This window comes from Tachypleus tridentatus, chromosome 2, assembly GCF_004210375.1.
Source record: "Tachypleus tridentatus isolate NWPU-2018 chromosome 2, ASM421037v1, whole genome shotgun sequence".
Classification (NCBI taxonomy): domain Eukaryota; kingdom Metazoa; phylum Arthropoda; class Merostomata; order Xiphosura; family Limulidae; genus Tachypleus; species Tachypleus tridentatus.
This window is the reverse complement of record NC_134826.1, coordinates 8,890,951-8,908,410: the sequence shown is the minus strand read 5'-3', so window position 1 is coordinate 8,908,410 and position 17,460 is coordinate 8,890,951. Positions and strand designations below refer to the sequence as shown.

Sequence of the window (17,460 nt, the reverse complement as noted above, 5' to 3'; positions counted from 1 at the left end):
CTGATAATTATCTACATTTTCATCAACATAAAATCTAAATTTCAAAATTGCATAACTCTATTACATATATTTTCATTTTAAATAAAAAATCAAAGTCAAGACTCAATTCTGAAGGTAAAATCAAATCAAACAGGTCTTAAAACTACCTAAAAATGAATAACTTATAAAAACTTAATTTGTGGTTATTCTTAATGAACCCTAACCCAGCACTTGTTCTAACTGGTTTTAAATAGAAAAAACACAAATAATCCCCACGTTTTGTTAGGGTATCGTACAGTTTTAAAACTGAAAGAGAAACTTAGGATTATCAGAGCTTTGTCTATAATACTTGAATATGTTAACTAAAACTTTGATGTTATGTTCAGAATTCATGAAATTAATCATCTGACAGCGAGATCTATTGTAGCTAGTTTATTCACTTTTCCATGTGTATATATATCATTAGTATCATAATTTTTTTTTTTCAAAATTTATTAGAAATCAAAGAGCAAAGAGGAAGGTGACATACAAAATAAACTTTAATTATGAAGAGTGACAGCAAGGTTATTTAAATTGTTTTTCAACTAATTTACATACACTCAATAGTATATATTTATATGTGAACATTTTATGCAAAGTGCTATCAAATTGTCAACCATTATTCATTTTAATTATATAAAGAATAAGTGTATTCACAGAGAAAGTTTGAAAAATAAATTAATAATCACAAATAATGTATGAACTCCAACTTCTATAATAAAACTCAGATGTAGTCACTGAGACAAGAAAATATAATTCTTTCCTGATTTATTATATTGTCATTTAAAGGTACACTTTTACTGCCAATTTATAGATTTCTTATTATACAACTGTTATTACCAACTTCACTCTAGGAAAAATATGTTACTAGATAAGTAACAAACTGTTCACATCAGAATGTTAATGTGTGACACATTTTTTACAGACAGTACCAACATGGCATCAACAATAAAAAGGTCTTTAAAGTCTGGAATATTCATTATTATTTTCTTTGAAAGATATAGAAAATAAAACAACATTTTATATGCAAAAACGGCTCGTTTTGGGTTGAGAAAATATTTTACATAGAAGAGCGAACAACGTTTCGACCTTCTTCGGTCATCGTCAGGTTCACAAAGAAAGAGGTAACTGACCGGAAGCTGACCACATGTTTGAAAGGGGTTGTGTAATTTGACGATGACCGAAGAAGGTCGAAACGTTGTTCGCTCTTCTATGTAAAATATTTTCTCAACCCAAACGAGCCGTTTTTGCATATAAATTTCTCAACAAGTGGGTTTCTCGACATCACTGATTAAAACAACATTTTATTCACATTAAGAAGTTTCAATCGACTCGCAAACGAAAACATAACAAGTTTGATCACAGTCATTATTATTACAATGTAATGAAAACTTAAGTTTTCTTCTTCGTCATGTCACACAGAAACTGATATAACGTGAGGTATAAGTAAATGAAATACATTTTAATTTTATGTTATTTTTTACAAAACTTCCACATAATTTCCAGGAAACAGTCCTTCTTTTCCTTTCAGCTTACCTAACCACCATCCAGAAGGATCTAAAAAAGGACAAGTTGATTAAAAATCAGAATATATTGATTACACTGCACAACAATATTTTTGAAAAGTTTTGCTTCCTGAAAAATTTTTGCTGATTGTGACAGGTACCTGGTTGGTATGCACAAATATAGTTTTGGTTTTGCTTCATCATGTAGGAACTCTGAGAAATAGACAGTTAACTGTTTACTGGCAATAATGTATTTAATTGAGTGTATATTTCTAATATGCTGTTAAGTTCAACATAATTAATAAAAGTGTTTTGCTCCTGATTTTCGTTTGTATTCAATGTCCGGTGCATCATGTTGCAGTGTCCAACAGTAGTCAGCAAGCATTGATGGATTCTAGTTGCCCTGATATCATTCTTCCATTGTAGCAATGTCCTGGTGAAACCTTTCGCCATGTTCGTCACTGACAGCACTGAGATTTGCGGAGAAGTTCAACTGTGAGTGGAGGAAATGAATCTTGAGTGACATGTTGCACTTCATTGTTTTGTACGCTTTGAGAAGTTCGTCTACCAGCTGAATGTAATGTGGGGCTTTGTAATTGTCAACAACGTCTTTGAAGGCTCTCCAGGCAATTTTTCTGGCCCAACTAACAGATCTTCGAACCGCTTGTCACTTATAACATGTCTGATCTTAGGGCCAACAAAAATGCCCTCTTTGATTTTCGCCTCAGTTATTCTTGGGATCATCTGTCTTAAATAATGAAAACCTTCACCTTCTTTGTTCATTGCTTTCACAAAATTTTTCATAAGTGAATTTTATGTGAAGAGGAGGCAAAAAAATCTTTCCTAGGTCGACAAGCAGTTCAACTCCACATTTTTTTTTGTCCAGGAACTAACTTTTTATGGAGTGGCCAGCTCTCTCTAGAATAATGTGTCTATTTGGCACGACTGTCCCATTCACAGATGAAACAACAGTACTTTGTATAGCCAAGCTGCAGTCCCAGTAACAGAGCAACGACTTTCAGATCTCCACAGTTATTCCAGTTGTACTGGATGTGCTTCAGCAACATTTCCATGTTCTCATAAGTTTCTTTCATGTGTGCTGCATAGCCAACAGGTATTGAAGGGTGAACGTCGTCATTGTGTAACAGAACAGCTTTACGGCTTAATATTGATGAATCAATAAAGAGACGTCACTCTTGCGGGTCATGGTCACAACCCAAAGCAGAGAACAATCGTTCTATGTCAACAGAGAAACAGAGACTGTCAACACAGAAACAGAAACTGTCAACACAGAAACAGAGACTGTCAACTTGTGCAAAGAAATTTTCGTACCTGGTGACATCATTCCTGCAGTCTCAAACCCAGCCATTCGAATTTTGCTTTAGACAGACCCAAATTTCTGACCAGATCGTTTAATTCTGACTGTGCTATGAAATGTGGATCACCTGAGGAGCATGGTTCAAAATGTGGATCAATGTCACTGCCAGTTCCCTGCATTGCAGTTTCTTCATCTGGTTCATCTAAGGTCCACTCATCTGGTGGTTTTGGAATCAGAAGACTGTCGTCATGTGGCACAGGTCTCATTACTGAAGGCAAACTAGGGTATTCAATTGACTTCTTGTTTTTGGCAGAGAAACCAGACACATTAGTCAAACAGAAGTAACAGTCTGTCACGTGGTCTTTGTGTTCTTGCCATATCATCGGGACAGCAAACATCGTTGTCTTTCGAGTGCCTCTGAGCCAAGCTTTCAGACAAACAGTACATATGCTTTCTTCACAAGAGCAGTCATTGAGCATCTCTGATAAACAAGCGTATACTCGCCACAAATACAGCAGAATGTATCACGGCTGTTACGACATTGACGAGACATAATGGCCGACACCATTCGTCCTGTAAAACATCTTACTTACTTGTTACAGTGCTACTGAGGCAATGCTATGTTCTGAAACAATACGTACACACTATAAGGTCTATAATAATCCAATGAGCAGTATCTGTGTATGCAAGCCACTTTTATAGCCTGCTGAGACAGTGTCAAGCTGGCTCCGGCCTGCCCAGGCTGCATACTTCCACAGAACAGCTTCCAGCCTGGCTTAATTTCATTTTTGGACACAAATATGAGAAAAAACATGACAAAACTGAAAATTTCAATGAAATGATACGTGATGGGCAAATTTGGATGTGATTTTCGTAATCAGCAGCCAAAAGTCTATAAGGAACATCCAACAGTGTTCAAGAAGCAAAAACTTTGTTATGCAGTGTTATATTTTATTGTAACTTATTTACGTAGTAATTAATTTATAAATTTTTCAGTGACCTAATTTGCTGGTTCAGCAACTGAATAAAAATATTCTGATTAAACATCTTAAAAATGTGTTTAGAAAGTTGAATTAAGCTTTGAAAATATGATAGAATTTGGAAATGACACTATAGTTATTTTACAGTGGTGAAGCAAGCCTCTTATTACTAAGAACTGAAGTTACAGTTTGACACACATCTGTAACTAAACATACAAAAACAAAGCTAGTAATAAAATGTATTCACTATATCTATGATTTGGAAAAGCTATGCTTTCGAAAGATTAAACCTTTTGTCTGGAATTTAGAAAACAGAAATGGTGGAACTAATTAATTTATTAAATATTAGTTACTATAAGAACAAGGTAATCATATGGTTATTAATAATAAACATTTTAAAGCAGAGAACATTTATTTCTTGAAATAAACTAGAAGATAACCTCCAACTGACTTATCACTTGCAAGTTAAGACAAAATTAATGCTCCTCTATATCATTAAAACAGTTGTCTACATTATTACCTCAAAGACTTCTTCACTTGGATAAACAGTATTCAAATTACCATATTACCTCTAGTGGTAATTTATTCACTGTAACCTCACCTTGTTTTACAATACCTATCAAAACTCCAGCCTCAAAAGACAGTTCATCGGTATCTTGTGCATCATAAGCATATAGAGTCCTACACTGTGGTAAGGCAGGCTTAGGTTTTGTTGGAGGCTTGGGTTTTCCACCACCAGGTAAAGGTTTGTTTTCTCTCATACTCTGTCTCTTAATCCTAAAACGAAAAACAAAATAATAATTTGCCAACAAAAGTGTTTTTATCAATTTTTCTTTTTTTAGGTAAATAAATAAAAATCTATTTAAAACACTTCTGGGCAGGCCCTTTAAAACATCAGCTTTATTACTACAGCTTTCACGAGAATAAAAAAAATCACAACATGTTATGTGTAATTAAAGGACAACAACGAACATTTTGGTTTTTCTATCCATTGGACTAAAATAAAAAAGAACAACTCAAAATCAGTTTCTATTATTGAAACAGTTATCAACCTTTCCCATAACTCACTGCATCTACAACCTTTGAAGGCAACTTGTTCAACCTCCCTATTACAAAACTAAAGCAGTAATAGGTGAAGGTGACTCCTATCTTGTCGAAATGTATATTTGTGTCTACGAAATGGAATAACAAGATAATGCATCAACACTGCCAATCAATCAGATCCCTTCTGACTGTTCTCAACAGAAAACAGGAAACTTTTCTTAATTCAACCACTTTTCTATTCCACGTATCATAATAACAACTGTGTACCTTTTCCAACAATTCAATGTCTTTCCAAAGGTTAGGAGTTCAAGACTGAACACAATACTCCAAATGTGGCCTCTGATCTATACAACCGATTCAAATTAATATAATATATAACAATTTTTTGTAATGATAGTGTTACTACTATAAGGTAATTATATTGCTACTACTATAAAAACACACACAACCATGATAATGTTACTACTATAAAAACTCACACAACCATGATAGTGTTACTACTATAAAAACACACACAACCATGATAATGTTACTACTATAAAAACACACACAACCATGATGGTGTTACTACTATAAAAACACACACAACCATGATAGTGTTACTACTATAAAAACACACACAACCATTATAATGTTACTACTATAAAAACACACACAACCATGACAGTGTTACTACTATAAAAACTCCCACAACCATGATAGTGTTACTACTATAAAAACACACAAAACCATGATAGTGTTACTACAATAAAAACACAAACAACCATGATAGTATTACTACCATAATGTAATGATAATGTTAGTACTATAAAAACACACACAACCATGATAATGTTACTACTATAAAAACACACACAGCCACGATAGTGTTATTATTATACAAACACACACAACCACGATAGTGTAAGTACTATAAAAACACACACAACCATGATAGTGTTACTACTATAAAAACACAAACAACCATGATAGTATTACTACCATAATGTAATGATAATGTTACTGCTATAAAAAAACACACAACCATGATAGTGTTACTACTATCAAAACACACACAACCATGATAGTGTTACTACTATAAAAACACACACAACCATGATAGTGTTACTACTATAAAAACACACACAACCATGATAATGTTACTACTATAAAAACACACACAACCATGATAGTGTTACTACTATAAAAACATACAACCATGATAATGATAGTGTTACTACTATAAAAACACACACAACCATGATAATGTTACTACTATAAAGACACACAACCATGATAGTATTGCTACTATAAAAACACACAAAACCATGATAGTGTTACTACTATAAAACACACACACAACCATGATGGTGTTGCTACTATAAAAAACACACACAACCATGATAGTGTTACTACTATAAAAAACACACAACCATGATGGTGTTACTACTATAAAAACACACACAACCATGATAATGTTACTACTATAAAACACACACAACCATGATGGTGTTACTACTATAAAAAAATACAACCATGATAATGATGGTGTTGCTACTATAAAACACACACAAACCATGATAATGTTACTACTATAAAGACACACAACCATGATAGTATTGCTACTATAAAAACACACAAAACCATGATAGTGTTACTACTATAAAACACACACACAACCATGATAGTGTTACTACTATAAAAACACACACACAACCATGATAGTGTTACTACTATAAAAACACACACAACCATGATAGTGTTACTACTATAAAAACACACACAACCATGATAATGTTACTACTATAAAAACACACACAACCATGATAATGTTACTACTATAAAAACACACAACCATGATAGTATTACTACTATAAAAACACACACGACCATGGTAATGTTACTACTATGAAAACACACACAACCACAAAAGTGTTACTACTATAAAAACACAAAAAACCATGATAGTATTACTACCATAATGTAATGATAATGTTACTACTATAAAAACACACACAACCATGATGGTGTTACTACTATAAAAAACACACACAACCATGATGGTGTTACTACTATAAAACACATACAACCATGATAGTGTTACTACTGTAAAAACACACACAACCATGATAGTGTTACTACGATAAAAACACACAACCATGATAGTGTTACTACTGTAAAAACACACACAACTATGATAGTGTTACTACTATAAAAACACACAACCATGATAGTGTTACTACTATAAAAACTCAAAGAACCATGATAGTGTTACTACTATAAAAACACACAAAACCATGATAGTGTTATTATTATAAAAACACACACAACCACGAGAATGTAAATACTATAAAAACACACACAACCACGAGAGTGTAAATACTATAAAAACACACACAACCATGATAATGTTACTACTATAAAAACACAAACAACCATGATAGTATTACTACTATAATGTAATGATAATGTTACTACTATAAAAACACACACAACCATGATAGTGTTACTACTATAAAAAGACACACACAACCATGATAGTGTTACTACTATAAAAACACATACAACCATGATAGTGTTACTACTGTAAAAACACACACAACCATGATAGTGTTACTACTATAAAAACACAAAACCATGATAGTGTTACTACTGTAAAAACTCAAACAACCATGATAGTGTTACTACTATAAAAACACACAAAACCATGATAGTGTTATTATTATAAAAACACACACAACCATGAGAGTGTAAATACTATAAAAACACACACAACCACGAGAGTGTAAATACTATAAAAACACACACAACCATGAGTGTGACTACTATAAAAATACATACAACCATGATAATGATAATGTTACTACTATAAAAACACACACAACCATGATAATGTTACTACTATAAAAACACACACAACCATGATAGTGTTACTACTATAAAAATACATACAACCATTATAATGATAGTGTTACTACTATAAAAACACACACAACCATGATAGTGTTATTACTATAAAAACACTCACAACCATGATAGTGTTACTACTATAAAAACACTCACAACCATGATAGTGTTACTACTATAAAAACACAGACAACCATGATAGTGTTACTACTATAAAAACACAGACAACCATGAGTGTTACTACTATAAAAACACATACAACCATGACAGTGTTACTACTATAAAAACACACACAACCATGATAATGTTACTACTATGAAAACACACACAACCACAATAGTGTTACTATTATAAAACCCAAACAACCATGATAGTATTACTACCATAATGTAATGATAATGTTACTACTATAAAAACACACAAAACCATGATAGTGTTACTACCATAATGTAATGATAATGTTACTACTATAAAAACACACACAACCATGTTAATGTTACTACTATAAAAACACACACAATCATGATAATGTTACTACTATAAAAACACACAACCATGATAGTATTACTACTATAAAAACACACACAACCATGATAATGTTACTGCTACGAAAACACACATAACCATGATAGTGTTACTACTATAAAAACACACACAACCATGAGTGTGACTACTATAAAAACACACACAACCATGATAATGTTACTACTATAAAAACACACACAACCATGATAGTGTTACTACTATAAAAATACATACAACCATAATAATGATAGCGTTACAACTATAAAAACACACACAATCATGATAATGTTACTACTATAAAAACACACACAACCATGTTAATGTTACAACTATAAAAACACACACAATCATGATAATGTTACTACTATAAAAACACACAACCATGATAGTATTACTACTATAAAAACACACACAACCATGATAATGTTACTGCTACGAAAACACACACAACCATGATAGTGTTACTACTATGAAAACACACACAACCACAATAGTGTTACTACTATAAAACACAAACAACCATGATAGTATTACTACCATAATGTAATGATAATGTTACTACTATAAAAACACACACAACCATGACAGTGTTACTACCATAATGTAATGATAATGTTACTACTATAAAAACACACACAACCATGTTAATGTTACTACTATAAAAACACACACAATCATGATAATGTTACTACTATAAAAACACACAACCATGATAGTGTTACTACTATAAAAACACACACAACCATGATAATGTTACTGCTACGAAAACACACACAACCATGATAGTGTTACTACTATAAATATACACACAACCATGATAATGATAGTGTTACTACTATAAAAACACACACAACCATGATAGTGTTACTACTATAAAACACAGACAACCATGATAGTGTTACTACTATAAAAACACAGACAACCATGATAGTGTTACTACTATAAAAACACACACAACCATGATAATGTTACTACTATGAAAACACACACAACCACAATAGTGTTACTACTATAAAACACAAACAACCATGATAGTATTACTACCATAATGTAATGATAATGTTACTACTATAAAAACACACACAATCATGATAATGTTACTACTATAAAAACACACAACCATGATAGTATTACTACTATAAAAACACACACAACCATGATAATGTTACTGCTACGAAAACACACACAACCATGATAGTGTTACTACTATAAAAACACACACAACCATGAGTGTGACTACTATAAAAACACACACAGCCATGATAATGTTACTACTATAAAAACACACAACCATGATAGTGTTACTACTATAAAAATACATACAACCATGATAATGATAGTGTTACTACTATAAAAACACACACAACCATGATAGTGTTACTACTATAAAAACACTCACAACCATGATAGTGTTACTACTATAAAAACACAGACAACCATGATAGTTACTACTATAAAAACACATGTAACCATGATAGTGTTACTACTATAAAAACACACACAACCACGATAATGTTACTACTATGAAAACACACACAACCACAATAGTGTTACTACTATAAAACACAAACAACCATGATAGTATTACTACCATAATGTAATGATAATGTTACTACTATAAAAACACACACAACCATGATAGTGTTACTACCATAATGTAATGATAATGTTACTACTATAAAAACACACACAACCATGATAGTGTTACTACTATAAAAACACACACAACCATGATAGTGTTACTACTATAAAAACACAGACAACCATGATAGTGTTACTACTATAAAAAACACACAACCATGATAATGTTACTACTATGAAAACACACACAACCACAATAGTGTTACTACTATAAAACACAAACAACCATGACAGTATTACTACCATAATGTAATGATAATGTTACTACTATAAAACACAAACAACCATGATAGTATTACTACCATAATGTAATGATAATGTTACTACTATAAAAACACACACAACCATGATAGTGTTACTACCATAATGTAATGATAATGTTACAACTATAAAAACACACACAACCATGATAGTGTTACTACCATAATGTAATGATAATGTTACTACTATAAAAACACACACAACCATGATAATGTTACTATTATAAAAACACACACAATCATGATAGTGTTACTACTATCATGACACACACAACCATGATAGTGTTACTACCATAATGTAATGATAATGTTACTACTATAAAAACACACACAATCATGATAATGTTACTACTATAAAAACACACAACCATGATAGTATTACTACTATAAAAACACACACAACCATGATAATGTTACTGCTACGAAAACACACACAACCACAATAGTGTTACTACTATAAAAACACAAACAACCGTGATAGTATTACAACCATAATGTAATGATAATGTTACTACTATAAAAACACACACAACCATGATAGTGTTACTACTATAAAAACACACACAACCATGATAGGGTTACTACTATAAAAACACACACAACCATGATAATGTTACTACTATAAAAACACACACAACCAGGATAGTGTTACTACTATAAAAACACACACAACCATGATAGTGTTACTACTATAAAAATACACACAACCATGATAGTGTTTCTACTATAAAAACACACACAACCATGATAGTGTTACTACTATAAAAACACACACAACCATGATAGTGTTACTACTATAAAAACACACACAACCATTATAATGTTACTACTATAAAAACACACACAACCATGACAGTGTTACTACTATAAAAACTCCCACAACCATGATAGTGTTACTACTATAAAAACACACAAAACCATGATAGTGTTACTACAATAAAAACACAAACAACCATGATAGTATTACTACCATAATGTAATGATAATGTTACTACTATAAAAACACATACAACCATGATAATGTTACTACTATAAAAACACACACAGCCACGATAGTGTTATTATTATAAAAACACACACAACCACGATAGTGTAAGTACTATAAAAACACACACAACCATGATAGTGTTACTACTATAAAAACACAAACAACCATGATAGTATTACTACCATAATGTAATGATAATGTTACTGCTATAAAAACACACACAACCATGATAGTGTTACTACTATCAAAACACACACAACCATGATAGTGTTACTACAATAAAAACACACACAACCATGATAATGTTACTACTATAAAAACACACACAACCATGATAGTGTTACTACTATAAAAACATACAACCATGATAATGATAGTGTTACTACTATAAAAACACACACAACCATGATAATGTTACTACTATAAAAACACACAACCATGATAGTATTGCTACTATAAAAACACACACAACCATGATAGTATAACTACTATAAAAACACACACAGCCATGATAGTATAACTACTATAAAAATACACACAACCATGATAATGTTACTACTATAAAAACACACACAACCATGATAGTGTTACTACTATAATACACACACACAACCATGATAGTGTTACTACTATAAAAACACACACACAACCATTATAGTGTTACTACTATAAAAACACACACAACCATGATAGTGTTACTACTATAAAAACACACACAACCATGATAATGTTACTACTATAAAAACACACACGACCATGATAATGTTACTACTATGAAAACACACACAACCACAATAGTGTTACTACTATAAAAACACAAAAAACCATGATAGTATTACTACCATAATGTAATGATAATGTTACTACTATAAAAACACACACAACCATGATAGTGTTACTACTATAAAAACACATACAAACATGATAGTGTTACTACTGTAAAAACACACACAACCATGATAGTGTTACTACGATAAAAACACACAACCATGATAGTGTTACTACTGTAAAAACACACACAACCATGATAGTGTTACTACTATAAAAACTCACACAACCATGATAGTGTTACTACTATAAAAACACACAAAACCATGATAGTGTTATTATTATAAAAACACACACAACCACGAGAGTGTAAATACTATAAAAACACACACAACCACGAGAGTGTAAATACTATAAAAACACACACAACCATGATAATGTTACTACTATAAAAACACAAACAACCATGATAGTATTACTACTATAATGTAATGATAATGTTACTACTATAAAAACACACACAACCATGATAGTGTTACTACTATAAAAACACATACAACCATGATAGTGTTACTACTGTAAAAACACACACAACCATGATAGTGTTACTACTATAAAAACACAAAACCATGATAGTGTTACTACTGTAAAAACTCAAACAACCATGATAATGTTACTACTATAAAAACACACAAAACCATGATAGTGTTATTATTATAAAAACACACACAACCATGAGAGTGTAAATACTATAAAAACACACACAACCACGAGAGTGTAAATACTATAAAAACACACACAACCATGAGTGTGACTACTATAAAAATACATACAACCATGATAATGATAGTGTTACTACTATAAAAACACACACAACCATGATAATGTTACTACTATAAAAACACACACAACCATGATAGTGTTACTACTATAAAAATACATACAACCATGATAATGATAGTGTTACTACTATAAAAACACACACAACCATGATAGTGTTAGTACTATTAAAACACTCACAACCATGATAGTGTTACTACTATAAAAACACTCACAACCATGATAGTGTTACTACTATAAAAACACAGACAACCATGATAGTGTTACTACTATAAAAACACAGACAACCATGATAGTGTTACTACTATAAAAACACATACAACCATGACAGTGTTACTACTATAAAAACACACACAACCATGATAATGTTACTACTATGAAAACACACACAACCACAATAGTGTTACTATTATAAAACACAAACAACCATGATAGTATTACTACCATAATGTAATGATAATGTTACTACTATAAAAACACACACAATCATGATAATGTTACTACTATAAAAACACACAACCATGATAGTATTACTACTATAAAAAACACACACAACCATGATAATGTTGCTGCTACGAAAAACACACACACAACCATGATAGTGTTACTACTATAAAACACACACAACCATGAGTGTGACTACTATAAAAAACACACACAACCATGATAATGTTACTACTATAAAAACACACAACCATGATGGTGTTACTACTATAAAAAATACATACAACCATGATAATGATAGTGTTACTACTATAAAAACACACACAACCATGATAGTGTTACTACTATAAAAACACTCACAACCATGATAGTGTTACTACTATAAAAACACACACAACCACGATAATGTTACTACTATGAAAACACACACAACCACAATAGTGTTACTACTATAAAACACAAACAACCATGATAGTATTACTACCATAATGTAATGATAATGTTACTACTATAAAAACACACACAACCACGATAGTGTTACTACCATAATGTAATGATAATGTTACTACTATAAAAACACACACAACCATGATAGTGTTACTACTATAAAAACAGACAACCATGATAGTGTTACTACTATAAAAACACACACAGCCACGATAGTGTTATTATTATAAAAACACACACAACCACGATAGTGTAAGTACTATAAAAACACACACAACCATGATAGTGTTACTACTATAAAAACACAAACAACCATGATAGTATTACTACCATAATGTAATGATAATGTTACTGCTATAAAAACACACACAACCATGATAGTGTTACTACTATCAAAACACACACAACCATGATAGTGTTACTACTATAAAAACACACACAACCATGATAATGTTACTACTATAAAACACACACAACCATGATAGTGTTACTACTATAAAAACATACAACCATGATAATGATAGTGTTACTACTATAAAAACACACACAACCATGATAATGTTACTACTATAAAAACACACAACCATGATAGTATTGCTACTATAAAAACACACACAACCATGATAGTATAACTACTATAAAAACACACACAACCATGATAGTATAACTACTATAAAAATACACACAACCATGATAATGTTACTACTATAAAAACACACACAACCATGATAGTGTTACTACTATAATACACACACACAACCATGATAGTGTTACTACTATAAAAACACACACACAACCATGATAGTGTTACTACTATAAAAACACACACAACCATGATAGTGTTACTACTATAAAAACACACACAACCATGATAATGTTACTAATATAAAAACACACACAACCATGATAATGTTACTACTATAAAGACACACAACCATGATAGTATTACTACTATAAAAACACACACGACCATGATAATGTTACTACTATGAAAACACACACAACCACAATAGTGTTACTACTATAAAAACACACACAACCATGATAATGTTACTGCTACGAAAACACATACAACCATGATAGTGTTACTACTATAAAAACACACACAACCATGATAGTGTTACTACCATAATGTAATGATAATGTTACTACTATAAAAACACACACAACCATGATAATGTTACTATTATAAAAAGACACACAATCATGATAGTGTTACTACTATCATGACACACACAACCATGATAGTGTTACTACTATAAAAACACACACAACCATGATAATGTTACTGCTACGAAAACACACACAACCACAATAGTGTTACTACTATAAAAACACAAACAACCATGATAGTATTACAACCATAATGTAATGATAATGTTACTACTATAAAAACACACACAACCATGATAGTGTTACTACTATAAAAACACACACAACCATGATAGGGTTACTACTATAAAAACACACACAACCATGATAGTGTTACTACTATAAAAACACATACAACCATGATAGTGTTACTACTGTAAAAACACACACAACCATGATAGTGTTATTACTATAAAAACACACAACCATGATAGTGTTACTACTATAAAAACACATACAACCATGATAGTGTTACTACTGTAAAAACACACACAACCATGATAGTGTTATTACTATAAAAACACAACCATGATAGTGTTACTACTATAAAAACACACACAACCACATATTGCTTTGTTAAATATCTTTTGTTTTCACTATTATTGATGTTTTCATCGTGTCATTTAATGTTTCATGCACTATTTAAGTCTACACAACATATCTCAGAACAGCTGAAATGGGTATTAATACATTTATTGATCATGAGAAAACAATGTTTTGACCTTCCAAGATCATCTTCAGGTTAACAAAGATATTTTAGGGATTCCTAATTTCATTAAGAATACTGCAGCTAAGTGTTAACGTAACAAAGAATAGAAGTTGTAAACAATGTAAGATTTACTGAAGTAATCAAACATTGCTACACCTAAAAATAAAACACTGAAACCACTACATTAAAATCACTGAACTTTCATCTTTTAGAATTATGAAATATCATATTAATGAAAAACAAAACATTTTCATGTCAAATTATTGGGAATTATATTGAGATATATATAAATTTTCAAAAGTTGAGCAGTGTGACCACTTGTTGATGACAACTTCTATAATTTTACTTAAAGCTTGTGAAGCTAAATATAAACTTTGATTAAATTAGTTACTTTGAAATTCCAGCATCTGGTAAAACTTGCTGGACACATTGGTTTTCTTTAGAGGCACTTGTCTGTCTTGATATAACAGCTTGATTCAATCGGTGAGCTATCTGTTGTGTAAAGCCTTCAGGTAAAAAAGGTACTGTGTTGGAGTTATGCCTGATGTTTGTACTTCGTACCTTTCCTTTAGCACCAGTAGAGGGAACTGTAAGTGAATATTATAGAAATTCTAACCAAACACCTTTAAATAATCCAAAAGTGTCACCTTTGTGATACTAAATAGGTTATAACAATTTTTCATACCTTTTCACCAAAAATTAAAACTTCTATGATGAATTTTTAGGAAATTATCAAGAATATAAAAGGTAAAATTGAGATGTTGCATTTTCAATTACAATAAGAAGCACAAGTAATTGAAAACTATTTTCCTGTTAACATAAATTATTTTATTTATATTACTTATTTTAGCTGATTACTGAACATTTTGCTCTTTCTAAAAATTCCTAAATCTGAAAACTATTTTTAGTGAAATTTATCACAATGGTGATTAATTAATTAATTAAAATTAATTCAGTTGGAAAAACTACGGAGAAGCTTCAGAATAAAATTTGAAAAAGTAGGTGTTTTTTTTTTTATGTTAGGGGAGAACTTCTAAACTACTCATGAAAATTTACCACGAAGATTTACTTGAATTATTATTGTTACCATGTGTAGATGATGTCCTTTCTTCCTCAGGAACAGGAGGTGGGGAAAATTAGGAGGAGGAGGCTCTCTCCTGAGATGTTGATACGCTGACTTGGTGGTTGTACATCACGCAAAACCTCTCGTTGAAGATTTAAACTGGTTTAAGTTGTGGTCTACTGACTGCCAAGTCCTGGCCCTAATGAGTAAAATGGTCAAGAATTCTTAGAATTTGACACTAACTGTCTGTCAGTAAGTTTAAAAAAAAAACAAAAAACTCCAGCATGTTACAACACACAAAGTACAAGGGCTACTTGCTTCAACAGCTGATCCTAAATTTCAACTGATAAACTAAAGGGAATGTGGCTAGTCAACATCTCACACTCTTGAAATACTTAAATGGAATTGTGGGATTTAACTTTCAATTTTATAACACTACTTTTGCACTATCAAGACAGAAATCTGAACCCTCGTACTCACAGTTTGGCATGCTAACCCACTAAGCCATTCTCTGCTGATAACTGAACAGACATAAAACTTATCAAAATAGAAAGTGTTAAGTTTACAGTAGACATTATTAATAATACAATGAGATATTAAAGAAATTTCTTGGCTTTTGGCCATGAAGTTTCTAATGTACCTAAAACATTATCAACATAAAATGTTAAGAAACAACCTTTCTTCATTTTTAAAGGTTTATTTCACAGTTTCATAACCACAGTTTTTATCTTGTAGAATTTGAGCTTGTTTTTTTTCATGGTTGTGACTTAGCAAACTTCAAAATCAACATTGTTCACAGAATGTTTAACAATGGCATAAAACAATCAGGAAGGTTCTTTTATTGTACAGAACAAGATGAAATTATGAAGATA

At 31.2% G+C, this 17,460-nt stretch overlaps 2 protein-coding genes across 2 annotated transcripts in view; both read right to left on the bottom strand.

Annotated features, from left to right (window-relative positions):
* Nucleotides 1-17,460, bottom strand: part of LOC143237813 (unconventional myosin-Ie-like) — a 524,866-nt gene that overhangs the window by 472,753 nt on the left and 34,653 nt on the right. The window lies entirely within an intron of this gene.
* Nucleotides 446-16,787, bottom strand: LOC143237824 (unconventional myosin-Ie-like). Its single transcript, XM_076477462.1, has 4 exons — nucleotides 16,613-16,787; nucleotides 15,917-16,112; nucleotides 4,423-4,598; nucleotides 446-1,575 (listed from the first exon to the last, which is right to left on the bottom strand). Exons 3-4 carry the CDS (start codon nucleotides 4,580-4,582, stop codon nucleotides 1,499-1,501), a joined length of 237 nt encoding a protein of 78 aa, XP_076333577.1. The 5' UTR covers nucleotides 4,583-4,598; nucleotides 15,917-16,112; nucleotides 16,613-16,787; the 3' UTR covers nucleotides 446-1,498.

Bases quoted from the DNA above. Each gene is read 5' to 3' on its own strand.
- LOC143237824 (XM_076477462.1), bottom strand. From the start codon at position 4,582: ATGAGAGAAAACAAACCTTTACCTGGTGGTGGAAAACCCAAGCCTCCA. The intron at 1,576-4,422 runs GTGAGGTTACAG...GTCCTTTTTTAG, and splicing joins GATAGGTATTGTAAAACAAG to ATCCTTCTGGATGGTGGTTA.